This window comes from Drechmeria coniospora, chromosome 02 (genome assembly GCF_001625195.1).
Source record: "Drechmeria coniospora strain ARSEF 6962 chromosome 02, whole genome shotgun sequence".
NCBI classification, from domain to species: domain Eukaryota; kingdom Fungi; phylum Ascomycota; class Sordariomycetes; order Hypocreales; family Ophiocordycipitaceae; genus Drechmeria; species Drechmeria coniospora.
Window position 1 is genome coordinate 3,013,218 of NC_054390.1, and position 27,312 is coordinate 3,040,529.

A 27,312-nucleotide genomic window follows, 5' to 3' on the forward strand; every position below is an offset into this window, starting at 1 on the left:
CTTCCTTGTGGCGATTTTGGAAAGCCATTGCTTAAGATTGTTCGACGCGTACTCGGTGAAGGCCTGATCCTCATGGTGCAAGGGGCTAAACGTCACGTTTGATACATCGATCAGCAGCTTGCTGTGGAAAAAGTAAATGTTTCTGCAGTATAACCGCTTCCGCCAGCATGGGGATTCGGTTATTATGCACATGTCCTGTTATGGCTTGTTCGTGGTGAGGTAGGTTGAGCTCAGTCAAACTTGGTTCTTGTCCAAGAAGATGGCCACTTCGTTATCCGTCGCCTCCTGGATGGTGCGGAAAAGCTGGCCAGCGTAGCAGCAGGCTCGTACGCGGAACAGGGCGAGAGCAAGGGCCCCAAGAATCATTCGAATTCATGGGATGCGGTCCGTTCGGTTCGGTTCCGGCGGACGCTTTGTATGCGAGCTGGATGGGGGTGTGCAAGCTGGAGGTGTGCAAGCTGGAGGTGTGCAAGCTGGAGGTGTGACGAGCCGAACCGCCCACGCTACGCGTGCAAGGAAAGAGGCTCAGCCAAAGGCTGTGGATGCGGCTCTGATTGTGCGGCAAGGAGCAAGCGGACGATGATGTTGCGGAAAGAAATCCCAAGAGCTGTTGAAGACCCTTCATTGCCTCACGTGCTCCGCCCGTTCACGTAAGCCGCCCCCCTAGGCTCTTCCTTCCCCCATGCGTCACGGCAAGAGAAATGCTCGTCGGAAGCCACCTTGGCAGACGTTTGCTTTGCACGCATTCCTATTATGACCAACACCACTCCTTAATCCAGGTGTAATTCTTGTACACGTGCCGGATAAGTACATGTGCGTACTGACATGCTTTCTACGATGTCGTACTTGCATGCGGTTTGGATACGATATATAATGGCCCCGCTCCGAACCCGGCCAGGCGGCGCTCCAAAGCAAGGTCCACATTATGAATGCCGTGCCTATTTACTTGTATGTACATGCATTTTAGTAAGTAATAATGGCACATGCTTGCTTCTTTATCAGTTCAAGTACTACATGTTCAAGTCAGCATTTTGTACGAAATTTTGGCAGAGATGCTATTCCGGGCCGGGTTCGTGTGCACTCGTCCGAGCATCCTTGTTCATGTACATGTCACGGGTTGTCGAGTATGAAACCTTCAGTACCTTCAGTACTCCCATCTGCATGTGCGTGTAGTACATGTGTAAAGGGTGATGCTGTGTAAAGTACCTATGTTGGGGTTCCTATGCAACTACTTACAGTGTACATGAACCGCGATGGGTCCCGAAAGTGTAGCCAGCCCTGCTTGACAGGCTAACTCGCGGGATCAAGTGATGGCACCAGCAGTGTCGAGATGGAACAGTGAGCCTCGAAACTTCTCAATATGGGTTCGTAAATCTTCTTCGAATGCGTATGATTGACCTCAGATTAGTTGAGCCGTCTCGAGCACGCCTTTCGTGAGCCTCTGCTGGTCTGCACATGGGCAACTACGACCCCTTCACCTTCACATGAAGTCCATGTCTCAGGAAATGCAACGCTATTTGGGGAAGGCGAAGAGATCGAATTGCTATGGTTTTTTGGGGGCAGTGCAGTGCAAGTAGGCAGCATTGCTACCATAAATCGACGAGCTCTCATATGTAAAGATAGTCAGGTGGGCTATGCAAGGTAGTGTGTTGAAGAAAGGCATGTACGGAGTACTCTGTACTGTAGGGAGGAATCATGAAGTTCGCGTGCCGAATTACGTCACCTTACCGTGGCTAACCGCAGAGACACCGTGCGAATAGGATGGCCCAATAGCAACCGCTGCATTACATATGGAAGCACTCTGGAAAACGCGCACGGTGCACCAGAAACCATGGCAGTCCGTCAGTTGATAATAGTACGGCCACTGTGTTCACATTACCGGAAGCTTGTCATAATGATGCTCAACAAATACAATTCGTGGCAACTTTGCTGCTTTGCCAGTAACCATTCATAGAGAAGCCCAGTCACAAGACGATTTTGGCCGTCTCGGGGTGCACGATAATTCGGCCCCCTTGAGGCGCCTACGCACAGCCAAGTGTAGGGTAAGCGCCAAGGATAAATACTGTAATGTTCAGCGCCCAACACAGGTGCTCAATTTACCGCGAAATCATTTGTGCCACGGACACTAGAACGCCGCGATAAGTCGAAGCCAAAAACGAGCCGAGCAAATAAGACTTCACGAATGCCTGCGGACGTCTTTCCAAAACTCGAAAGAGCGTCCCGGGAGGTGGAAACAGATTCCTCACCGATCGAGAAAAGGTCGCCGTGAGGATGGAAGGACACCCCCCGAGGGACGACACCGGCTAGGCAGGCATTTTGTTTCCTTGCAGATTACGGCCCAGATAAAGCAGCTATTCCAGAGCCATAGCAGCGATCCGACATGCACCGAGCACGATGCCAGTCGGATGCTGGGGAAAGGAACAGCACCGAGCGGTGGGATAGATGGATGCAGGTCCTTTGTGGATGCCCTCGGCCGCAGCCCATGTGCATGTGCATGTATGTGCATGTGCATGTGGTAAGAAGAATACGGAAAGTACCCCCCTTGACCGATCCGGTTTACTTTTGGGTCTATTTGCCCTCGCGATATTGTGCGTCGTTGTGTATACTTGAAGCATCAAAACAGCAACAGCAGGGCAGCGCGCCTCGAGGGGATATACACACTCCATTTCGTGATATCTTCTCGACATCGAGCCCCAGCCACAGTGGGTCATATTTAGGCAGCGAAGCACACGCATACATGTACAAACATGCATTTGCCGAAGCGGCGTGGATGAATATCGTATCGAACCCTTCCTCAACGAAGGAAGGATGCCATGTCTGCAGTACAGTACAAAGGTTGCCAGCGCAGCTCGCCTCCGAACCGCTCAATCCGTCGGACGACATTCACGCGGCAAGAGAATGATCGATAGTGAAAAGAAGAGGCATCCATGGTTCGGAAGAGCCATGCGTATAGGATTACGATTACAGAGGGAGCAAGGTGCCGTCTTTGTGGGTTCCAGCTCCAGCATTGGTATGCAGAGCCGCTCTTCTGGTGTCGGATGGCTGAATGGCGGATGGAAAAGGCCATGAAGCACGACGACAACACCATCAGGCAATGACATCATCCAAATCCGGTTCAATGTCAGGGCAAGAATGTTTTTCTTTTTCTCAGCCCTCTCGCTAGATGGTGCACATGTTTGTACGGAGTGCTCCGTGCATGATCCATCATCAGTAGTTCCTTTTCCTTCAAGGTCAGGTGCTGCGCGCCGTCACAGAGGGGTATATCACAATCTCCCACTGGTCCGCTCGGTACACTATACTCCTTGGATGCGGAGAGATTGGCCTGTTGGTGGTGCTGTTACCATCATCAACTTGTCAACATGCACGGAGCCATGGCCTATCCAACTCGTCAAGTACCTGAACGACTCCGTGCCAAGTGTCGGCCAGCTGGCTGCTGCCTGATGCCAACATTCCGAAGCATGCGCTTCGCAAACTGAATCATCTCCCCGCCAACTATCGTGCAAATATGTGAGTAAATGGGGCTGACTTGAACGGATCTGGTCGTGACAGTACAGAGCAGGCCATATCGTTCGCACTGTAAGTGGTTGCAAGTATTGATTAATACCTCGTTCGAAGCACAGCAAGTAATAATATTACAAGCAATAAGCAAGTAATACCAGTTGCACGTCCGTATTTCCATGCAATTACGAATATACGCATCGTCATTATGGATTTTTTTAGTGGGGGCCTAAAGCGAAGCCAGCGCGGCGGCCAAACCCTAGGTACAAGGTACTTACTTAATTTAACAGCCAGGAACACATTTGCTCCGTTCCGCCGCCCGTCTCCATCGCCATGCCGAAGGGTCCGCCCGCCCGCCCCATCCGCCTTTTCCTCTTCCCCCTTCTCACACATCCCGGACGCACCTCGTCCTGCCTGCCACCTACCAACCTTGCGCCTGACGACGTCGGGAGCCGATCGCCGTCATCATGTCGAAGCCTACCAGCCTCACGGGCAGCGAGAGCGAGTTCGAGTTCGTCGAGACCCCCAAGGTGACGACGCCTTCGCTGCTCGCGAAGGACGAGAGCTGTGGAGTCCGCACCACAAAGGTACGTTTATGCGTTTGTTCGTACGCTCCTTTGTTCGTCGGTCTATTTGTCGGTCCCCTTGTCGGTTTCTTTGTCGTTCCCTTTGTCGGTACCTTTGTCGGTCCATTCGTCGGCCCCCTCGTGCGTAGGGCGAAGAATGGCTTCGCATCTCGCCCTCGTGACTCGGCGTGAAGCATCCGCGAGCCAACCGGGCACACGCTGACGTGGTGGGCGACAGTCACCGGCCATCAAGAATGCTCCCGTTCCCGCCGACGGCCCCGGTGCCGACTCGTTCAGCAATGCCGGCCTCATCGGCCTCCTCGTCGGCGTGCCTCTGTACATGACGTGGAAGGTCGGTGCCGGCTTCAAGACGTTCGTCTTCTTCGCCCTCATCCTCGACTTCCCCCTCCTCGCCGCCTACTGGCTCGTCGTCTCGTCCATCAGCCCCCGGCGCAACGAAAAGGCCAAGCTCCCCGGCCGCCCCGTCGAGTTCTACCTCGACTTCAAAAAGGAGGCGGACCGGGCCAAGTACCGCGGCAGCTGCAAGATCCCCATGGAGACGTTCCACGAGATGTACTTTGACGGCGACGTCGACTTCAAAGGCGACTGCCTCGAGGTGCTCGAGTACCGCCACGACTGGGCCAGCTTCCGCTTCACCATCAGCCTCATCCGCTACTTCCTCCTCGGCATGATCCCCGAGCTCATCATGCACACCCGCTCCCAAGGTAGGCGCTTCCCACCCATCTTGCCCGCCGCCGCCCCCCCCCTTGCTTCGCTGACGGAAACGGCGCAGACGAGGAGCAGGTCCGCGATCACTACGACCGCGGCGACGACTTCTACGGCTGGTTTCTCGGCCCTCGCATGATCTACACGTCGGGCATCATCTCGGACGCCGACAAGGAGGAGACGCTGGAGCAGCTGCAGGACAACAAGCTGGCCATCGTCTGCGAGAAGATCGGCCTCCGCAAGGGCGAGCGCATGCTGGACATTGGATGCGGCTGGGGCACCCTCGCCCGCTTCGCCAGCGAAAACTACGGCGCCAAGGTGACGGGCGTGACGCTCGGCCGCAACCAGACGGCCTGGGGCAACAGCGCCATGCGCAAGGTGGGCGTGCCCGAGGAGCAGAGCAAGATCCTGTGCATGGACTACCGCGACATTCCCGTGCCCGACGGCGGCTACGACAAGATCACCTGCCTCGAGATGGCCGAGCACGTCGGCGTCCGTCACTTCTCCAGCTTCATCACCCAGGTCTACAACATGCTCGACGACGACGGCGTCTTCTTCCTGCAGATCGCCGGCCTCCGCAAGCCGTGGCAGTACGAGGACCTGATCTGGGGTCTCTTCATGAACAAGTACGTCTTCCCCGGCGCCGACGCCTCGACGCCGCTCGGCTGGGTCGTCGACAAGCTCGAGGGCTCCGGCTTCGAGATCAAGCACATCGACACCGTCGGCGTCCACTACTCGGCCACCCTCTGGAGGTGGTACCGCAACTGGATGGCCAACCGCGACAACGTCGAGGCCAAGTACGGCAAGCGATGGTTCCGCGTAAGTCACGGCCCCCGATGACGAGGTCGAGTGGAAAGCGTCACGGACGACGGGCTGACAGACGACGGGCGCGACGCAGATCTGGGAGTATTTCCTCGCCTACTCCACCATCATCTCGCGCCAGGGTTCCGCCACGTGCTTCCAGATCACGCTGGTCAAGAACATCAACTCGACGCACCGCATCGAGGGCATCGACTCCCAGTACGGCCTGTCGGGCAGCCTCAAGAGCTTCAAGGCCGACCTGCAGGCTTGGGCGAAGAAGAACAACGTGGTCTCGTCGACCAAGTTCACGTCGTAAGCCGCGTCGACGAGCTCTAGGCGCGACAAGCCAAACGGCATCCGCCACTCGCCCCGCCCCTGCTTGCCTCGGGGGGGCGGGCGATCAAGGCCTGGGAGCCTCTCGCGTCGAGGCAAAGTCGGGAGGGTACACGGCTGCCATTTCTGTCATGTCATGAGGCAAAATGTAAAGTGGTCCGCTCCTGTTCCATATCCATACATGGCGACCGCTGGCCGCGCTCTGCATCATTAGACGGTTGGGAAAAATTTACACTCCATCTCCGACGCATCAGCATGGATCGTGGGGGAGCACTTGTGTCGGGATGGGAAGCCTTGAGTAGGGATTACTTGGGCACTGCATGCATGGGAATCATTGCTCAGAATTATCATATTTGTCTCGTTTGTGTGACGACTCGGTGTCTTTTCTGGTGGACTTGGCAAGCATACTTGGCAAGCATTGGGTAGAACCAAGTACCGTGATTGGTACTGTGCTGTAGTTGCAAAGTACTGTAAGTGCCTAGGTGCTTGTAAATCCATGCATGTACGGAGTACTATGGAGATGCAGTACATGTAAGTACAACAGGGTACACTCAGTCACTTAGTAGACAGAAGTGACGGCTCAACTTTGCAGCACTATTACCACTACAAGCTGAATCGATACTTTTGCAACCCAACTACCTTTACACCTGCAGTATGAATGAAAGGATTTAGTTGTAGATACTCTGTAACTGTGCTCCGTACTCTGAACAATTACAGGTATTCCTTACTCTAGGTGTATATGTACACCTAAGGTGCAACTTGCAATACAACTGTATTTCCTCGAATACGGAGCCGCATGTACATGTACAGAGTAATACAGCTAGAATAGGACCTAATGGTAGAATAAATCATGGCAAGTACCTAGTACTTGGACTTACATCATGTACTCCGTACTAACTCAAGTACTGCATACTATTCAAGTACAGTAATAGTAACACTGTACGTGTACGGAGTACTTACGCAAGTAGGAACCGAGCATTGACAGAGCTAGCTTCCTAATTGGGAATGAGGTGAGTCAAGGACGAATGGCGTATTGATGCCTTAACCATACAATGTTTCGGCCTCACATTCGACCGAACCACACCGGTCATCACCCTCATTGTCCTGTTCCCCTCCCAACGTCGGTCTCTGCCAGACAGCACACTTCCGCTCCTGTGACCGCCCTTCTCCGTCATCGCCATCAGGCCACGCTCAGCGCTGACCGGCCGGCTGCACTGGCCGACTTCGATTTGGGCGGTCAACCCATACTTGCCAGTGCACAACGAGCGAGGGGTCCTCCTCGCCGTTGCACCGCATAGGATGCACCCCCGTCCGCAGCTCTGGCTGGCCGTGTGCCGCCCTGTGCCTCATCGAGCAGGGCTGGCTCGATGGCGACGGGCGTACACAGCATCGGCCGACGCCGCGTTGGACGTGACGGCCCAGGTCGAGGCCGTGACCAGACGTCCGGCCAAGTTCATAGCTGACTACCTCACGCCGATGCGAGCCCATCTGCTTACGACGACGCTTTCCGACCTTCTCGTCCCTGCGTGCGAAAGTGCGTCAAAGGAGAAGCGGAATTGCACGTCGTCGTCCTCGATATCGGCCGTCGTGCAGCAACCGGCGCCCTCGCTCCCCCAGGGCCACCATCTCGTCTACTTCCCTCTGCAGACGGCGCCGTCGGCGCTTGCCCCCGATGGTGCCGACGCCGATCACGGGCCCGGCGATCCATTTGTGCGTCGCATGTGGGCTGGTGGCGAGGTCGTCTTCGCTCCCGGCGCCCACGAATCACTGCTGCTCGATGGGAGAGCCGTCAGCTGCGAGGAGTCCATCGAGCGGACGCGTATCCGCGGCGGCCCTGGGGCAGAAAAAGTTTTTGTCGATGTTCGCCGTCGCTATGGCCTCGGCCACGACCGTGACGCGATGCAGACTCTAGTCGACGAGACTCGTACGCTCGTCTTCATGAGGACCGAACCGCCGTCACCGCAAGGGCAAACGCCGCCAACCCGTCGCCCCATTCAATGTAAGCCCCTTCTCCCCCGCGGACCGTGATAGAGTATCGCGAGGATGGACAGGGGGCTTCGACGATGGCAAAGCTGACAAGACGGCGCACGACAGACCCGAGCTCTCCTAGCTACGCGGCTCGCATCACACCTCGCCCGGCGCACCTATTCCACTTCTCGGCGCTGACGTTCAATGCCCACGCCATCCACCTCGACCGGCAGTACGCCATGGGTACCGACGGCCATCGGGGCCTTCTGGTCCACGGGCCGCTCACCCTCGCGCTCATGCTTCGTGTGCTCGCCGACTACGCCGGCCCTGCCGCCGGTCGCGTCGCACGCATCGCCTACCGCAACTACGCGCCCCTTTACGTCGATGACGAAATGCGCGTCTGCGTACGGAGACAACAGGACCGCCCCGCTATCTGGGATGTCTGGGTCGAGGGGCCCGGCGGGGGGTTGGCCGTCAAGGGCACCGCCGAGATGGCGTCGCTCTGAGCCGTCTCGTCCCCTCCTCACTGTTGGGACTCCCTTGGGCATGCACCGAGAGAGGGAGCAAGGGCATTGGCTGATGGTATGCATATATTGTATCACACTCGAGTGGTGATCTTCAGCTTCAGAATGCTAGCAGTCAAGGTGACGGCCATTCCATCCAATGCCGTCCATCCCCATCCACCCGATCTATGCATCCAAACGCCCGCGACCAAGCTACGCCCAAGGCAAACTCTAATCCGCCCAGCCAAAGACCTCGCTGACGGACAGCGTATTGCTGCGCAGCCCTGTCAGGGTCACGACGAGGACGACGAGGTCCAGAAGCAGCAGCAGCACGGCAGCCATCATGAAGCGCGGGCAGAAGACGCGAAAGAGCATGAGATGACGACGCAGCCAGCCGGCCCAGCTCATGCTGGCGAGCGCTTCGACGGCGAAATAGACGACGAAGACGGCGGCGGCGCGCGCCACCGTCTCGAGCACGCCTTTCTGCTTCGGCCCCGTCTTCCACAGAACGAGCAGGGGCAGGGAGGCGGCGGCGAGTATCTGGGCACCAAACGTGTTGAGCGCGAGCACGAGCGGCGTCCAGGGATAGCGTATGGTGAAGAGCGGGATGAAGGCGCTGTCCCACTGGATGCTCGAGAGGACGGCCTGGTGGCCGGTCTTGAAGTAGTAAAAGTTGCCGAGGACGGCGAGCATGACGGGGCCGATCGTCTCCGTCTTGATGCCGTTGAGGTCGAGCACCTCGGCAAGGGAGAGCACCTGCCAGAACATGAGGGCGAGCGCGCCCGAACCCATGGGCTTCGCGAGCAGGAGGCAAGCCCCGAGCAGGTTGAGGGGCAGCAGGAGATAGCGGGCTCCCAAGGCGTTGGCGTATCCGAGAATGGCGGCGCGGGCCTGGCCCGTCTTGGACGTCGTCAAGGTGATGGAGACGCAGGGCGGAGCCCAGATAAAGGCCGTCGTGCCGGCGACGAGGGCGAGGGCGAGAACCAACTGGGCGAGATAGACGCCGACCGTCTTGAGCGATTCGGCGTAGAGCCGGCCGGCGAACCAGTTGCCGTTGTCGGCGGCATCGATGACCCAGTAGACGGCCGAGAGGAGCAGGCCCCCGCGGAACACGTAGCCGATCCAGGTCGGTGCCAGGCCCTCGTACGATCGCGTCGGCACCAGGAACGACTTGACAATGGAGGGGAGGGCGACAAAGACGACAAAGGGGATGGCCAGCTGCCACGGAGCCGAGGTGGACGACGTGACGGAGGCGTAGTAGGTCGAGGTGCAGAACGGCATCTGCTCCTCCCGGCAGAGCTTCGAGTATGACGCGAGCCGGCCGAGGGCGACAAAGGCAAGGGAATGGAAGATGGCCATGGTGCGGTCGACCTTGTATTCGATGCGAAAGGACGAGACGGTGGCGGCGACGCCGAAAGAGGTGACGAAGAAGAGCAGAATCGAGTCTTCCCAGACAGTGTACGAGTTGGATGCGAAGCCGATCGAGTGGCTGAGCGTGAAGACGACCGACAGCCAACCCCAGAAGCCGCTCGGGAGCAGGTTGCGAAGCGTCTTGCCGCCTCCGTAGAGGGATGTGCCCACGGTCGACATGGCGAGCAGGGTGACGAGGGCGGTGACGCGCGTCATCGCCTGTTGGCGATAGATGGCCGCGAGGAGCAGCGAGCAGGCGACGACGAGGAAGCGGGCATCCCACAAGCCGCGCAGCAGGTCCCTGTGATGGTGCTCATCGACGTGCGGTTGGACGGCGGCCTTGTCGTCGGCCATCTCGAGCAACTTCTCGGCGTAGTCGAGCTCGACGTCGTTGGTGACGATAAACTCGTCGTCCGGGCCCCGCGAAGCGTACATGACGAGGAGGAGGACGCCGACGGCGGCGACGCCGACGCCCGAGACCATCCGCGGGACGTCGAAGCGCGCCCACAGGTCCTTGCAAACCTGCAGCGTCTCTTCCTGGAACCTCGTGAGGGCGGCGTAGGCGGCCTTGGGCTCGGTGCCGGGCGCGTTGGCCTCGGCCCACAGGGCGGCGGGAGACGCGGAGCCGGCGCTCGGAGCGAGGCCGCGGGCGTCAAAGTACGACTTCTGATACCTTTCGATGCCGGCCGAGGCCATGCGCGAGACGGCGGCGAGGTTGGCCCAGTCGCCGCCTTCGGGTCCGGCAAAAGCTTCCTCGATGGGTCGACCGAGGTTGTTGAAGGGGATGGGGATGCCCAGGAGCAGGGCGAGGGTCGGGACGAGATCGATCTGGTTCACGGGTCGCGTCTTGGCCGTGGCGGGAGGGATGGCGAACTCGGGCGAGGTGCGGCCGAAGATGGGGCGCTTGGAATACATCCACAGGGCGGCTTCGACCTCGTCGTCGCTCTCGCCGCCGTGATCGCCTTTGCTGTCCATGCCGTGGTCGCCCATGACGACGAGGAGGGTGTCGTCGTCGATGAGGGCCGTGATGTTGCGGACAAAGTCGTCCATCTGGCGCAGCTTCGCGTTCATGGCCGCGTGGTCGGGTCCGTAGCGGTGGCCCGCATGGTCGACGCCGAGGCAGTGACCTATGAGCAGGTCCCAACTGGTCTTGTTCCGGTGGTCGAGCAGGGGAAAGATGTTTTCGATGACGCCGTCATCGACGGTGTGCAGGTCCCAGACGTTGAAGCTGTCGTAGGCCCTCGAGAGGTTGGGCTCGAAGGAATCCGGGAACAGGGCCCACCAGGTGTCGTCGCCGATGTGGGCAATCCTGCGGCCCGCGTTCCGCAGCTGCAGCAGCAGGTTATCCTCGTCGATGGCGGTGCCGGCAAAGTTGCTCCCGGCGTCGATGAAGGTCGGCAGAGTGCCGGTGGTGAGCCCCTTGAGGCGCTGCAGCGTCGCCGTCGGCGGATCGGCGATGAAGGGTCGGAGGAAGGCGTTCTGGGGCGAGCGCAGAGCGGTTTCGTGGAGGAAGGGAAAGGCGTTGTGGAAGGGCCGGGCACGGTCGGCGTCGTCGAAGGGGACGGTAAAGTCGTATCGCAGCGCATCGATGACGACGACGACGGCGCGGTCAAACGTCTTGGGGTGCCAGCAACCGAGCGAGGGATCCAGGGCCGCCCGAGGGCTGTCGATGGGCGGCGACGCACAGCTCGACTTGTCCCCGAGCACGAGCCGGGTGAGGAGGAAGCCGCCGGTGAAGAGCCAGAGGCCGACGGCGTGCATCAAGAGGAGCCAGATCCAAAAGGCCACGGTCCACCGCCACCGGCGTTCGTACGACGCATGCCGATGCTTGTTGCGCGTCTCGCGCTGCATCTCGCGCTGCCTCTCAATGGCCGCCGCATCCTCCGTCGCCTTGGCACGCTCCGCCTGTGCCCACTGCGCCTCGATGGCCTTGTATTCCGCCAGGGGAGGGTCGGCCTTGGCCTTGTCGTCGCCTGCGGCTCTGTCGTGATCCTGCGCCTTGGGACTGGCGCTCTTCTTGCGCGCCGGCATCTTCAAGGACGTGTCCTGGTCGGCCCGAGAGCCATTGGCTGCTGGGATCTCCGGGGAATCGCTGGGGGGCCGTGTGGAAGAAGGGAGGAGGAGGAGGGTTGGGAAGAGAAAGCAAAGGCGGACAGGAAAAACCCAAGGCAAGGCTGGCGGTGGTGGTTAGTGCCTGGTGGGTCATGGGTAGGTTGGTGATGGTGGCGGTATATTGGAAGGTACCGAATCTTCCATCTTCCATCTTCCATTTTCCATCTTCCATCTTCCACACTCGTCCTCCATCGTTTGTAATTACCACTCGACGTGCTCTGTCGTTCTAATTTCATCGCACGAGTTAGTACGGCTCACGAGCAATTACATCATACGCCTTTTATTGTCGTGGTACAAGCAAATCACTCATCAGCCAAAAATGCCAAAAAGAAAATCTTCAACTTTGTGGGCACAAACAAGCATGCGAGATCACACACGACGCTCGAGTCCTCCCCCAAATGCTACGTGCATGCTCGTTCTTCGTCTCGTCGATCGTCACAGGACCATGCTTTCAGCTTGCTCGTGACGCTTGACCGTTCCTTCTGTTCGGTCCACTGCGAATAGATGCTCGTCAACCAAAGTCGGCCATCGATGCTGCGCGGTCTGCACAGCGTCCCGTCACGCCCATATCGTACAGGCTTTGTCAATATCCAGATCGTCGTTGACCCTGTCAACGCTCACATCGAGCAGGCGGGCTATTCAAACATGTCCAAGTCTGACGGTCGCGTCGTGCCGCTCGCTGCGCGGCGCTCCTGTCGGCGCCGTCGTCTCCTATCGTCGGCGGCGGCGGCGGCTGAGGGCGCCTCCGAACCCTTGCCGGGTCCGCTCATGGCGCTCCACGTCGCGTGGCTCCCCGGACTGCCTAGGCTGGTGACGGTCTGTCCAGCTGTCGGTGCGGCGCCCGAAGGCCCGGCCTGGGCCGAGTAGTAGGTCGAGTCTTGCGCTCGCCGCCCACCCCTCGCAAAGGTCGGGTTTGGTGGGGAGAGCGGCTCCAGCCGGTCTTGTTCTTCTCTTCTCCTCTCCGAGGCCCGCTCGGTCCTTTGCTGGCTCGGGTCTCTTTGTAGGCTCGAGTCTCTCTGCAGGCTCGAGTCTCGTTGCAGGCTCGAATCCCTTCGGTATCGTCGACCCTGGCCGGGAGAGCCAAGATCCGAGAAGCTGTTGTCCGACTCGATGCGGCCCCTCGGTGTCCGGGTCGCGGCCGCCTCTTCTTCGGTGAGCCGTCGCAGAGTCACGTTCCTGTCCCGGTCGTCGTGCACCTTGAGCTTGACGCTGAACGGTTGGCTTTGCGGCGACCCGTACCGGTCCCTCTCGTCGCGATAGCCCGTTTCCGACGCCAGCGTCTCCGCCCTCGCCGCTGCCTTGGCCGCGGCTCTCTCACCCGCCCTCCGGCGGCGCGATGAAGTTCGCCTCTGAGGTCGGCTGCGGCTGTCCTCGGACGACAAGTACGACTCCTCGGCGCCCGAGAAGGGGACGGGGCCTGGGTCGGGGGGCATGGCCGGCATGGAAACGGGTTCTTGCCTCGAGCGGGATCGTGGCCGGCTTCCGCTGCTCGTCATGGGCGCGCCGCTCGGTTCGTACGGGACGTAGCCACCGGCGGCGTCCCGGGTTTCGATCGACGACCCCGTGAGCTCCGAGATCTCCGTGTCCCTGCCGTAGCTCGTCTGCCGTCGAACCGGAGCCGGTCGGTGCGAGTATCTCCGCGACGGGGATGGGTATCCGTCGCCGGTGAACTTGGAGCCCTGGGTGCCGGAACGCATGTCCTCCTCGTCCCGTAGCCTATCTGCCTCCTTCTTCGCTCGTCCACCGGACATTTTCTTGGCCAACCATCCCATGCCGAAACCGGACATGATGCCCTTGGCCACGGCTCCCTCGCCCGGCCGACGACCATCGGCCCCTGTCCGGCGAGAGGGACTCACGTACGACGAATAGTCCGAGTCTCCAAACTCGTCTCGGCGGCCATGCATCTGCCGAGGCGTCGACGGAGGCCGCGTGTCTCTGCTCTCGGCGCCGTTTCTGGCGAGGTTCGGGTGGGCCGAGGGCGGCAGGATGGACGTCTGGGTTCCATCTCGAGTGTCTACCGAGTAGTCATCCGTGTACGCGCTGCCGAGGTCGGTTCTCGAGGCTGCGCCGCGGCCCGATCTATTTCGGCGAGGCGTGTGGGTGGACAGGGCCGAGTAGTCGTCGTCGTGTCTATCCCGTCCTTTTGTCAGGTTCGAGGCGAACTTGCCAGCCCCCAATGCGGCGGCAAGACCGCCAAGGATTTTCACGAAGCCGCCGCCGCCGCCGCCGCCGCCGCCATTCCTGGGCGGATGGATTTCCGAGTACTTTTCGGTAAAGCTTCCAGAATCTCGCCTCGAAGAGACGACGTCCGGCATGTGGCTGGAGCTCATTCGGCTGAAGGATCTCGACCTGCTCCGGCGCCCACTCCGGCTGCGACTCCGGCTGCGGGCCCTGTCCTCCTTCTTTTTACTCGCCAAGCCGATGAGAGCCAAGATGCCGGCGCCGGCGGCCATGGGACCGAGGGATCTCTTCCATTCGCTCGAGCGGGAGCCGGAATAGTACTCGGACTCGGTGAAGCGCGTACGTGCGGCGTCGGATCTCGTGCCGGATTCGTACAGGTCGCGACGATCCGGCGCCCGCCAGCTCAAGACAAAGTAGACGAGGAGCAGAAAGATGACCCAGAGGGTGTAGAGGACGAAGAGATACTTGGGCGAGCCGTAGAGGGTGAGCCCCAGAGGCACCTGAACGATGCCGAGCAGAGCGATGGCCCGGCCCGACCATTGATGAATCATGATGCGCAGCGATCGGAGCTTCGTGATGTGGCGGACGAGGCGGCCGCCGACCAGCTGAAGGACGAAGAGGACGTATATGGCGACGCCGATGCCGTGGTGGGGGTTCGTCAGGTTTCGCTCGGGCCCGACGGCGAGGCAGCCGAGAATGAGGACGGCAAGCAGCAGCATGGCGGCGAAGACATGAATCTGCGCATGATAGGTGATGGCGTAGCCGGGTCTTCGGGAGTAGAAGCGGGCCGTCATGACGGATAGGGGAACGAGGACGAGGAAGACGAGGGCACCCATGATGCCGTGGGCGAGGATCATGCGGTGGTACTGCGAGAGCGTCGAGAAACGATTGCCCATGCCTGCGTGCCGCTTCGGTTAGCCTGCCCGTCGCCGGACGCCGAAGCTGGATTGGGGGCTGGCCGTGTGCACTGACCGTTGTATCGCATCGTCTCAAAGTTGAGCCCTTGCAGGTTCGGCAGCAGGAAGGTATTCTTGGTAAAGTCCCACGTTCCATCGCCGACAGTCATGGTCGTCGAGTCGTATCTCCCAGCGCCGGGCGCCGAGAGCTCGTCCGAAGTCGGGGCCATGACGGCGCGGCGACGGGACAATCGCCGTGGTCCGGCCAGGCGCCTGCCGAGGAATGCGGGCGGATGGCGGAATGGTAGCAGATGCAGCGTCCGAGGCGGGAGTCGAGGGTGCTTTCGTTGGTATGTGCCTCGGCGACTGACCGAAATATGAGGAGGAGGGGCGTCACTGGGGAATGAGGACGTCGCCCCTCTGACCAGCGGCAGTCAAACTATCTCGCCGGCTCTGCCAAGAGTAGGTGTGCTTTTTCCTCTGTCGATTGTCGGCCGGTCAGTAACTCCTGTCTGGCAGCGCGGCGGTAGAGACCGGATCGTGCATGACGAGGATGGAAACGAAGTTGTGTGACACAAGACTGACTGACGTACAAGCACAAGAGCCGTAGGTATTGACGAGCAATACTGGAGGGGTCGTCAGCCTCGAGGCAGCTGGCTAGCGCTGTTGTGTTGCCCTAGTGCTTAGGCGTCAACGGCCACAATACAGCCCGAGTAGCGCCGTTGCGCAGGGTGACGGGCAGGTCCCTGGCACGACGCACCAATGAGAGCGGGACGGTGGATCGATTGTGCGTCCTGGCTGGCCGGGGCGGGTTCCCCACCTCCGAATTAGGCAATTGTTGGCTCCTCCGACTCACCGCACCTCTGACTTTGCATCACCCTCGCCACGGACGAAACGGCATCCGGTTGCCCTCGATCCTCACCTGTATTTTCTCTGAAGCCGTATTTTCAAGCAGCTGACACTACTTGCACGTAACGAGCATGATTCCGGTACACATGGCTACGAGTCGCGAGCCAAGGTCTTTCAGGTGACGTGCGCAATACAGTCCACTGTACGGAGTACGGAGTACTTAGTGAGTACAGTAGGTGTACAGTACGCTGCACGGAGTGCTCCGTACTGGTAGTCTGTTCATGATGCATGACACTGTCTTCTAGGTACACATGCGCTGAGGTAGGTAGCTAACTCTACGGAGTACAGGCACTAGATGCCTACTAGGTACTATTACTAGTGAGGTAGCATAGTAGGCGCCTTGAACTTGGGTACTTGTAGTAATAACATTACCAGCCATCATCCTGGTTTCGGCCTCTACTTTGAGCAACTAGCCACCTGCATGTTCATGTACTTTTCTATACATGTGCACGCAGGCGATGCGTATTGCGATTGAGCGAGAGTCTACCTGCAAATATTAAGGGTCCAACTATTGAACGGTACCAGGTACAAACACGTTTCTCCGTCAAAGGCCCTCGTCCCGGTACGAACAGACGCTGGAATATTTGGCTCATGTTCCCGACGGCACCGAATTCTATTCACGGGATTCTGTCTCACAACTCGTTCGGCCCAAAAATGTGTGACTTTGAGTGAGAGTTACATGACATCTTTCAGCCAGAAGATTTCCGGAGCTCCATGGGGTCTGAAAAAGTAACTGCTGCAGAACATAAGCCCTGGGCCGGATGAATCGAGATGTGCAGCGTCTACATGTATGTACTTGTACAGGTACGGTCGGGACCGGAGGTTAGCATTGGCCGATGCAAGGCCCTCCCTCTACCTCTTCCACGTCGTCCCATCTACGTATCCATCCACTACTTCTCCCACTTCTTCATCTACGTATCCATCCACTTCTTCTCCCACTTCTTCATCCACGTATCCATCCACTACTTCTCCCACTTCCTCATCCACGTATCCATCCACAGCTTCTCCCGCTTCTTCATTGACGTGTCCATCCACAGCTTCTCCCGCTTCTTCATTGACGTTTCCATCCACAGCTTCTCCCGCTTCTTCATCCACGTGTCCATCCACCGCTTGTCCCACTTCTTCATCCCCATCCATCCATCTACTCCAGTCCGTCGACCTTCTCGCACTCGATGACGGCAACGTCCGATCCCGGGGACGCATGCATCTTGATGATCCGCAGCCCAGCTTGCGACGTGATGGCCTTGAAACCGTCTTCGTCTCTCTCTTTTCCTCCAATCGTCGCCATGACGATGTCGACGGCAGACGCCAGCGGCTGCGGCGGATCCGTCAAGACTTGATCGACAATGAGGAGTCGGCTGTCCTTGGCCATGGCCTGCCGAATCTGCTGCAGAATATCGATGCAGTCCTTGTCACCATAGTCGTGCAGGCATCGTCGAATATAGTAGACGCAGGCCCCTGCTCATTGTCAGCCATTTCTTCTCCATGCTGGCCGCCTTCTGCCCTGGCCTCACCCTTGATGGGTTGCTGTGAGTGAAAGTCGACTGGAACATATTGGACTTGGCTCATCTCTCCCGTGGCTCTCGACTTCGCCTCTTCGACCACCTCCTCGAGGTCTTCGAGTACGCAACGGCTAAGCGGCAGACCCTTTGTCGCCTGCGCCATCTCCCGCAGAGCATGGCCCTGGCCGCCCCCGACGTCGACGACAAGGACCCTGTCCGGGTCTCGTCCCATCTTTTCCACGACCCAGCCAAAGTCGTACGACCCCGTCATGGGCATTCGGCTCGCCATCGCCACCATGCTGTCCATGAACCTGCTCAACCTCTCCGGGTCACGATTGATGTGTTGCCAGACGGTCAGGCTCGGATCGCCATCGGCAAAAGCCGAGATGGTTCCATATTTTCCAAAGTGTTCCTTGCGGCCAAACTGATCAAAGTACCTTGGCATCGATTGCAGCGACTTGAGAGTGTCATCGAAGCTACCGGTGCTCGGGTCAGCAGCATTCCTCTTGGGTTCGCCAACTTGGCCCACGTGTACGTACGCCATTCGAACGAGGCTACACAGTGGACTCGGTGTGGCAAATTTGGCGCTCGATGCCGTGTGAGCAACTCCATCGGCACCCACCTGCCTCAGCAGTCCTGTGGCGATGAGCATTCTTGACAGACGAACTGTGACGATTCGGTTAGGTCAACGTTCCAAAAGTAGGCTAGCCTTTGGGAACCTGGGCTCACCGAGGAGAAGAGCTTCGGCCTGCACGGCCGCCGCCAGATCCGAGTACAGAATGGAACCCTCCAAGGGAATGGCCTCGAAAACCTTCCAGCCTACGAAGAGGCGGACGACGGTGAACTGAACCATCGCCATATGGCCTTCCAACATGGGATCGGCTGGCTTGATCGTCGTGAGGAGCGCCTCGGCCGCTCGAATCAGCTCGGCCCGCTCATTTTCTGCCTTGTCTAGCACGGCCGGATCGTTACGGATGCTCTCCGTCGCAGCGGCAAGCTGTTTGGCAAGCGAGCCTAGATTGCATGCCATGTTATCGTCCTTTTTTTTGTTGAATATTCAAGCCTGAACTGTACGGCACCTGGGCATCAAGAGGGTTGCTTGTTTACGAAGCAGCCGAAGAGTCATCCTTATCAGATCAGCAGCAGAGCGGCGGCGGCGGCGGCCTTGTTCACATATACAAGTCCCTGCATTCCGTTCGGTTGGCTCGCGCGGGAACTGGAAAAAATACGTACTCGGTCGGTCAGCAATTTCGGCAACTTGTCGTCATGTTGGCCACGCCTTTTCAACACGCCCCCAGGTCTCGTACCCTGTCCAGGACGCATGGCCAGGGCATCAGTATTGATTTCTGCGATATCAACAGGGTCTCAATAACTCTCATGTACAAGGTACACGACTAGACCGGCTGGTTGGAGCGGAAAGTCGTCGCGGGGGGGCTGCAAAACATGGCGTGAGGCTGCGCTGTCGTCGACGGAACTATTGATGTCGGCCTCCGGGCGGGGCGGAACTCGGGCGGCCAGGCTCGGCGAATCTCCACCCTAGTACCGGATTTCCCCGGATTTTCCCTACCTTGTTTCGTCCTCGGCTTGCTTCTCCACCTTGCCATGACGCTTTACTGGCTGCATTTCGTCATTCATCATCTTGAACGGACTATCTGCATGGAGTGGAATACATAGTGCCCTGCCAGGGTGCCAGCAAAGGACGGCTCGTTCCCGCGAACATGTTCGGTGCATGCCTTCACCCCTCTCCTTTGCTGACCGCCTGTTGCCGAAAGAATGGAACTTCCAGGGTGGTGTGCTGGGGAGGAGCCATTCTTTCCAAATTTATCTGCCAGATGGTGTATCCTCTGCTCTCTCATGACATGAGTGATGCGCAGAACAGGGAGATGATCGCAAAGGGTAATTCCAGGATGGATATGGAGGATCAACCCAGGACGAGGAGGACGAAGGAGATGGCAAGCACCTACGAGGCCGACGTGCATGGCGGTGAGGAAGCCGGCAGCAAGGACTATCCGGCGGCCAGCAGCCCAACGTTGTATCCTTGCGCCGAGTGCAACCTCTCGCTACCACCGAGCTCTGACGCAGGGCTGAGACATAAGCTTGAGAGTGGAACGATGAAAGTATCGACTATCCTGCTGTAGTCAAACCGCTAGTGGATCTATTGGTATATGTTCCCGGCGCTTGCTCCATGTATCCAGTTGGCCAAGCTGTTATCGTTGACCAGGAGCAAACGCTTCCACTCGCCAACGATTAAGTTACTCTTGCGCCAGGTGAGGGCAGGGTACGAGTACAGGAATCAGAAGGCGAATTCGCGAAGCCCAAGACTGGATAATTAATGTGATTCACAAATTGCCTGATCTTTGGCTCGATGGCTACAGGAATAATATGTGGCCCAGATGTAGGCAGGACTAGGCGCAGTGTTGAAGCCATTTCGTCCAGGTCGTAGGATGCAGCACTTTTCTTCCTGTGCGGCCCGAGCTGAATCATGGATGATAGTGAAGAGGATAGATTGAAGAGCGTGGCAGTTGAAAAGCAACGACTAGACAGACTTTTCTGCCGATTTCGTATTCTTCCAACGTCACTGAGTGTCCCTTTGGTTAACAATAAAGGAGTAAGTGTACATGGCGCTGCATTCGGCTCTCCTCTCATCTTGCATGGCCATATAGCACGTGCCGATGGACGTCGTCGCTGGCACGGCGCGAGATGGACCGGAAACGGATGGTTTTCCATGCCGCTGCCAACCGACCTCGAAATGAAGCATTTTTCGATGCTGGTATCGGCCAAGTGATCCAATCCATTCAATCTGTATGAATGGGCATCTACCTTGTCATTATTGTGACGGTGCGAGATGGACCGGAAACGGATGGTTTTCTATGCCGCTGCCAACCAACCTCGAGATGAAGCGCTTTTCGATGCTGGTATCGGCCGAGTGATCCGAACCATTTAATCCGTATGAATGGGCATATACCCTGCCATTATTGTGAGACGGAAAACAGGCTCATACCGAAATGGCGCCAAGTTTCTTGACGACGTCTTCGTAATAGCGAACCGACAGCCGCTCCGCGACCTCGTCGTTCGTCTCATCGTCGTTTTCCTCCAAGCCCAGCTTCTTGCCGCCTTCCAGACAAACCCTCGTGGCCTCCTCAAACTGTTCCCCCATCTCGCCGCCGATGTCGGCGACCATTGTTTCCTCGAGCAAACGCTCCCTTACCTTGCCCACCACATCCCCTCCACCCCTCGCCCGCCTCATGTCAATATCCAGCACGCCGTCGATCGTCTTCCAGTGTGCCAACTCGACAAAGATGACGCCGAGGCTGTACACGTCGAAGCTCTTCTTGGACCGCTCGCGCTCCCGTCGCCGGTCCGTCTGGGCGAGGGGATGGCGGTAGAGGTCGTGCTCAAGATCGTCGCCCGGCGCATCCGTCATTTCATCGGATCCGCACGGTCGCGAAAAGTCGAAGCCGGAGAGGCAAGGCTGTCGGTAGTCGACGTGGCCGTCGCGCGTGCGGAAGAAGAGCACGTTGTGGCTGCGCAGGCCCTTGTGAAGCCAGTTGACGGCATGCAGGTAGAGGACGCAGCTGCCGAGGGAGTGGGCGAGCTTGATGCGCTCCGTGACCCGCGGCTTGCGGACGGCGCCGTCCCGGAGGAGATGGTGGAGGCTGACCGGCGGGAGGGATGCGTGCAGCCGGTCGTCGTCGGGACGCTCAAAGACGAGGCCGAGCCGTCGGTCGAGGATCTCCACCTCGTCCGGCGAGATGTCGGGGTTCGCCTTGTCGAAGAAGCCGACGCAGTGAGGCGTGCGAAAAGCCTCTGGTTTGGGGCCATGGTGAAGCAGCGAGGCGAGCTTCCGAACCCGGTCGACGATGTCTTTCTTGGACAGCGAGTGCGGCTGCAGACCAGCACCATCGTAGTCTTTCCATTCGATCCAAACCTTCTTCTTCCCCTCGGGCGTCTTCAGGAGCGCTTCGCACCGGGTCACCTCCCAGTCATCCGCCTCTGGGTCCAATTCGATCAGATACCGGGGCATCTGGAGGCTTCGCCGCTCCGTGGGGTTGGCCAGCTCGAGGAATTTCACCGCCGCCACGTCAACGTCGGTCAAGCGGCCCGACGTAGGGTATACCGTCTCGCTGAAGGCTTTGAACTTGGCCAACTTGGATAGCTGCGTGAGTTCGTTGACGCTCGCCTGGCGCTCCAGCTTGGACATGGGCGTCGCCGCGAGCTGACCGCCGACGTCGAGCTGGGACTTGAGGGCCAGCACGAGACAGCTGAGGTCGGCAATCTTGTGGTGCAGTAGAAGAACGCCCCGATTCGTATCCTGGACGCTGTTTCGAATCTCCACCTGCAACGAGTGGTCTAGGATGTTGGTCATGCCATCGTTGAGCATGGAAAACTTGGCCAGCAGCGTCTCAAAGGCGGGCTTGTCCAAGGAAGCCCAGCGGAGTCGGACCCAACCCTCCTGCGACTTGAACTTTAGACCGGCCATGGCCTTTTTGATAAAGTTTTTCTTCCTCGCCGACAAGGGGAAGTTGGCCAACTTGGCGTCGACCTCGGGCGTGGCCAGGATACCATCTTCGTCACGGATCGGCCTGAGGTTGTTGTGGGTGCGATGGTAGGAGGTGAACTCGTCAAAGAGACACTGGATCTGGACGAGAAGATCGAGAACGGTCTGACGGTGAAAGTGAAAGACGTTGGAGTTTAGTATCCTATCGTAGTTTTCACCGTCGAAATCAAGCAGGCCCGACGTTTCGCTCCAGGCAAAGAGGCGCTGCTGCTCCATGCGCAGGCGCAGGTTGAGATACCTGCAGTCATTTTCGTAGCCCAGGGCGGTGATGAGGAGCTGGGTGGCTAAGGGTAGAGCGATCTAGTCAGCCAAATGGACGTGAGGACTTGTTGGACCACTCGCCTCCGTGCCAGAGCGGCGAGGCGAGCTCGGGCCGAGACTGGAGAGGGGATGGGGGACATCGAGGGAGAGAGGGAGGGAGGGAGGGAGGGAGGAAGGGAGGGGAAGGAGACTGATTTGCCTTGGATGCAGCCGGTGTAGACTTGCAGGCCGAGGGAGGCAACTCCGAGGGACAAGCCGGCGATGGAGATTGGGTCCATCAGTGAAAGATCACAGCTCGCGGCGTTACGATGCCGATGCAAGAGGAAGCCCGATGGATATCCTGCGGCTTTGCATGACTCCGATGACGAGGTGCAATTTTGGGATGGGCGAGCGTTGCAGCTTCGTCGCTGATGGAGCGGGGCCAATAGGAGGAGATGAAACAGGTCCTGCAGGATGTTGAGGTTGTACAAAGCACTTTTCAGCACGAGCGTCGTCCTTGTACTGGAGTACTCGTACAGTCGACAACGACGACAGGACATTCACCCACATGCATTTTTAGGTGCAATGCAAAGGCGATCATGTTGCAACCGGCACGGCGCTGACAGAAAAGGAGCGAAATATCTACCGAGGACTGGTATCGTCACGGGCGTCGTCCTTGTGCTGGAGTACTCGTACAGCCGACAACGACGACAGGACAGTCTACCTACATGCATTTTTAGGTACAATGCAAAGATAATCATGTCGCAACCGGCACGGCGCCGACAGAAAAGGAGCGAAATATCTACCGAGGGCTGGCATCGTCACGATCGCCACCACCTGTGCTGGGAGGACGGTAGAAAAAAGGACGAATGGATTCGCTCGAGTCCCATGCAGGTCCGGGCAGATCGAGTACCACCCCATTATTACGGCCGGTGTTCTTGGCCTTGATTATTGACTTTTTTGCAAATGGGACAGGCGACGTGACGTCCATAGGGCTTCTTTTTTTTGTTTGCTCGCAAAGCATGGCGCAGACGCTAGAGAATCCGATGAGAATGAAACCTCGATGGCCATGACGATCGATCGAGACGTGATGCAATTGACGAGGAGTCACCCGCCCAGCCAAACGGACCTTGGCACTCTCAACTCGCCCCCCAGCAAGTTGCCCACGGCGCGGCTTAGTTGGAAGGTGTAGGAGAGGCGGTTTGCCACATAGTCACCATTGGCTGGGGACGGGAAGGAATCCAGTCGAAGCGTGGCGAAATGGAACGATGGGGGGACAGAAAAAACAGAGACGCACACGAACAGGATTACGTGCCACCTTTACAGCACCAGCATACTGCGTCATGGCCCAGAGGGAACTAGAAACCCAGAACGGTCGCTCGGCCCGGACGACATGCTCGTATGCACATGCCAGTAGTGATTGTAAATGCACTACTCCAGTCCGTCAACCTTGTTGCACTCGATGACGATATGTCTGCTGGCGGGTTCCTCTGGTAGGTTCCTCGTCATCAATTCCGGGGTTGCTTCGGGGTCTGCTACCCTGCTTCCCAACGACGATTGGGTCGAGTGCTTCTGGATGATGATGGAAACGTTCAAGTACGAGGTGCTGTCACGGAGTACCTACAGGTGCCGCAGTGGGCGCAGCTCCAACTGCCTCCAGGTAGTAGTTGTACCATGTATACTACTAGTAGTATGCTGTATGTACATGTACGGAGTACTGTAAAGGAATTGTACTCAGGCGCCCAAGTACAGTACTTACTCGGTACCTAGCAGGCAGACTTGATACTTGTTCATTATTGGTGCTCGGAGTGCCCTCCAGCAGTCGATTGTGCCACTACAGGGCACAAAGGTAATATTACCTCATTGCGTTCCGATTCGTCATCGGGAGTGACTTGCAGCATCTCTTTTTGTCCACCCCGTACCCGCTCTATACTAGTTCGTACAGTAGTCGACGGACGGATACAGCATGAATACTAGGTAGTCATAGCGCCCACGGCGAATTGGGTATGACGGGGCCGATCTGGCAACGACCATGTTTTTCGTACGTACTTATGCGTACCGTCCTGTACACCAGGCTGGCGATGCACAGTGCTGCGGCTGCATCCGATCATCAATGAGCTGCCGGTGGCCACGGTCATTTGACGCACCATACTCCCACAGCGGCGTGGCATAAACCACACTGTGCAGGACGCAGCGGGACGCCTGGATTGGCTGCCGGAAAGGCGGCTGTTATGAACCGTGGTCCCGGCTGGGCTGGATTCCGAGTGGGGACGCAGGACTCGCTAATACGAGTACATCGATGGGTGCAGGAAGAGTACCTACCAGGTACCTGGTCAACGAACGAGAACGGGCTCGGCGGCCGAGTACACGACCTCGTACCTGCTTGCACGGGCGCTTGTACATGTGATACTCGAGCGGCAGTGGCATGGGTAACATGGCTGATTGCAGCTCCGCCGCCACGAAAATGTACACAGTATGGCTGCTGTCAAGATAACTCGCCGTCGATCCGATCATCTAATCTTTCCCCACCTCCCATCGTTTGCTTCGATTGGGACCGTCGCCCTGCCCTGGCCCGACCTTTCCATCTCCATCATCGCCATTGCGGAATCCAAAAGGCCACCGCGTCGTCGCAGAGGGTGCTCGCAAAGGGCGCTCACCAGCATCTGCCACCATGCTCTCACCCGCCGACATCCCGCTGCCGCCCGACGATGACTCCCTCTCGCCGCTGTCGACTCACCTGTTGACGGCGGGCTCCAGCGGCTCGGCATCGCCCAGCTCGCAGTTCCAGCCAAGCTCGATCGCGGACAGCTCGAGGAACAACAGGTCCTCGACGGAGCTGACGTCGGGCTCGGGGGGCGAGACGGGCAACAACGCCGCCGGCGGCAACAACAACAACCTGAACAACCTCAACAACAACAACAACAAGGCTCGAGAATCGACCGTCCCGGCGGCCTGTCTTTCCTGCGTGAGTCCCCCTCCATCGGGTCGGTGGATGTAGCCGTGCATGTCGGCGAGGGTGGGGGCCGGCTGCGAGCATTTCCGCCGGAGCGATGCTGTAACCGTACTGACGTGGCATCGGGGCCGTCACAGCGCAGCAAGCATCTCAAGTGCGACGGCCAGAACCCGTGCTCCCGATGCGTCCTGATGCAGGCCGAGTGCGTCTACGTAGCCTCCCGCCGAGGCTACAAAGGGCCTCGTCGAGGCACGACGCAGAACCCGAACAAGAGACAGGCAACGTCGCCGCCCGAAGTCGGCGGCAACGTGACCGAGTGCCCTATGCTTCTCGGCACGCGCCCCGGTGGCGACATGCCGCTCGCCGTCGACGGCGGCTTCTCCCAGCCGACACCCATGTCTGGGGGCACGCCGGCTCCGGAGAACTCGTACCCTGCGGCGACGTCGACGGCGACCAACATGCAGCTGTTCAAGTCTTACTGCAGCGTCAACGGCGTCGACCCCGCCTCCTTTCCGATGGGACAGCAGGCCGGATGCGTGCCCTCCTTTGTTCCCGTCAAGAGCCTGTCGGAGCGCTGCATCGACGCCTTTTATCATTACTTTTTCGCCTCGCATCCCTTTGTCCTCCCGCGCGCCCACCTAATGCGCATCTCCAAGGACGGCGCGCCGGAGCCGTTGCTCGCGGCCATGAGATGGACCGGTTCCGTCTTCATCGACGTCGGGCCGGCCGTGCAGAAGGGATTGTACGACGAGGCCTACCGGCTGGTGTACGACCCGCGCACCATGAGGAACGGCTTCCTCGTCCAGGCCATGATGATCCTCATCGTCACGCTCGACGGCAGCTGTCAGCAGGAACAGGCGAGGCACCTGCTCAACGACGTCGAGCAGCTCGCGCTCGAGATCAACCTCCACACGCGGTCGTTTGCCATGCTCCACGGCCAGGGGATGCCCGTGCTGGAGGAGTGCTGGCGGAGGACGTGGTGGGACCTGTTCATCATCGACGCCATGATTGCCGGCGTCCACCGCGTCACCCACTTCCTGCTCTTCGACATTCCCACCGACGTGGCGCTCCCGTGCGAGGAGCACCAGTACCTCTCCGCTGTAGGCCATCCCTCCCCTCCCGCGTTGCTCGCTCCGTCGGCCGCCGTCTCGTCGTGCCGGGGGCCAAGGTCGTTGTGGACGCCCGCTCACCGCCGTCGGCCGTAGAACATCCCCATCCCCCTCTCGCTCGAGGACCTCGAGGACCGAGACTTCTCCGACGAGGGACGCGAGTTCTCCTCGTTTGCCTATCGCATCCTGTGCGGCCGGAACCTCGGCAAGTTCATGCGGACGCCGCCCATACTCGGGCCCGAGGACGAGAACCTGGCTCGCATCGAGGCGCTGCTCACCAACTGGCGGCTGCACCTGCCGCAGGACAAGCGCGACGCCCTGCAGCGCGATGGCAAGCTCGACGAGATGATGTTCCAGGCGCACATGATGATGCACGCCACCTCGATCCTCCTGCACCAGCCGCACTCGCAGCTGGACACGACGCCGACGCAGAACATCAACTCGTGCGCGCCCCACCAGATGGTGCCGGCCGGCGACCTCTTCAACACGCACACGAAGCACACCATCACGTCGGCCTCGGCCATCAGCACCATGATCACGCACCGCGTGCCCCTGCTGTCGCACACGCACTTCTTCACCTGCGTCATCACGCTGTCGTCCATCGTCCACCTCAGCCGGTGGGCGCTCTTCTTCATCCCGCACGACGACGACGACCTGCGGCAGCAGGTCCGGCTGAACATTGGCGCGCTCAACCGCCTGGCCGAGGTGTGGGGGGCCGCCGACCGGGCCCGCGGACAGGTCAAGGCCGTGGCCCAGGAGATTTACCAGGCCAAGAAGCAGCAGCGGTTAAACTCGGAATTCTGGGTCGGCCTGAAGCAGGACGAGATGATGAACACCATCGCCATGGACGACTCCATCATCCACGAGATTGAGAGCCTGCAGGTGCCGCCGAACTTGCTTAGCTGAAGGAAGGCGTCGCGAATGGCGTGCGAGGACAAGGGCGCGACCCGTGGTGTATCTGTACTGGTCCTGCAAAATGATAACAAATAGTAGCCGTGGTTGGGAAGGTCATTGCCGCGACGGTGCCGAAGGATGATGACGAAGCAG

The 27,312-nt window shown here is 58.9% G+C and overlaps 7 protein-coding genes across 7 annotated transcripts; 3 read left to right on the forward strand and 4 right to left on the reverse strand.

Annotated features, from left to right (window-relative positions):
- Positions 1 to 3,965: 3,965 nt before the first annotated feature.
- DCS_03961 (cyclopropane-fatty-acyl-phospholipid synthase) lies at positions 3,966 to 5,907 on the forward strand (the record flags this gene model as incomplete). Its single annotated transcript, XM_040801274.1, has 4 exons — positions 3,966 to 4,085; positions 4,303 to 4,789; positions 4,858 to 5,609; positions 5,671 to 5,907. 4 exons carry the CDS (start codon positions 3,966 to 3,968, stop codon positions 5,905 to 5,907), a joined length of 1,596 nt encoding a protein of 531 aa, XP_040656307.1.
- A 1,316-nt stretch (positions 5,908 to 7,223) lies between these two features.
- DCS_03962 (uncharacterized protein) lies at positions 7,224 to 8,398 on the forward strand (the record flags this gene model as incomplete). Its single annotated transcript, XM_040801275.1, has 2 exons — positions 7,224 to 7,923; positions 8,019 to 8,398. The coding sequence occupies 2 exons, from the start codon at positions 7,224 to 7,226 to the stop codon at positions 8,396 to 8,398; spliced, it is 1,080 nt and encodes a 359-aa protein (XP_040656308.1).
- A 228-nt stretch (positions 8,399 to 8,626) lies between these two features.
- Positions 8,627 to 11,836, reverse strand: DCS_03963 (phosphoethanolamine transferase class O; the record flags this gene model as incomplete). Its single annotated transcript, XM_040801276.1, has 1 exon — positions 8,627 to 11,836. The coding sequence occupies one exon, from the start codon at positions 11,834 to 11,836 to the stop codon at positions 8,627 to 8,629; it is 3,210 nt and encodes a 1,069-aa protein (XP_040656309.1).
- A 716-nt stretch (positions 11,837 to 12,552) lies between these two features.
- Positions 12,553 to 15,224, reverse strand: DCS_03964 (uncharacterized protein; the record flags this gene model as incomplete). The annotated part of the gene is made up of 2 exons (XM_040801277.1): positions 12,553 to 14,996; positions 15,071 to 15,224. The coding sequence occupies 2 exons, from the start codon at positions 15,222 to 15,224 to the stop codon at positions 12,553 to 12,555; spliced, it is 2,598 nt and encodes an 865-aa protein (XP_040656310.1).
- A 1,820-nt stretch (positions 15,225 to 17,044) lies between these two features.
- DCS_03965 (uncharacterized protein) lies at positions 17,045 to 18,435 on the reverse strand (the record flags this gene model as incomplete). The annotated part of the gene is made up of 3 exons (XM_040801278.1): positions 17,045 to 17,361; positions 17,418 to 18,071; positions 18,135 to 18,435. 3 exons carry the CDS (start codon positions 18,433 to 18,435, stop codon positions 17,045 to 17,047), a joined length of 1,272 nt encoding a protein of 423 aa, XP_040656311.1.
- Positions 18,436 to 20,400: 1,965 nt separating this feature from the next.
- Positions 20,401 to 22,502, reverse strand: DCS_03966 (uncharacterized protein; the record flags this gene model as incomplete). Its single annotated transcript, XM_040801279.1, has 2 exons — positions 20,401 to 22,239; positions 22,299 to 22,502. The coding sequence occupies 2 exons, from the start codon at positions 22,500 to 22,502 to the stop codon at positions 20,401 to 20,403; spliced, it is 2,043 nt and encodes a 680-aa protein (XP_040656312.1).
- Positions 22,503 to 24,874: 2,372 nt separating this feature from the next.
- Positions 24,875 to 27,171, forward strand: DCS_03967 (glucoamylase; the record flags this gene model as incomplete). Its single annotated transcript, XM_040801280.1, has 3 exons — positions 24,875 to 25,168; positions 25,294 to 26,256; positions 26,362 to 27,171. The coding sequence occupies 3 exons, from the start codon at positions 24,875 to 24,877 to the stop codon at positions 27,169 to 27,171; spliced, it is 2,067 nt and encodes a 688-aa protein (XP_040656313.1).
- Between the last annotated feature and the right edge of the window lie 141 nt (positions 27,172 to 27,312).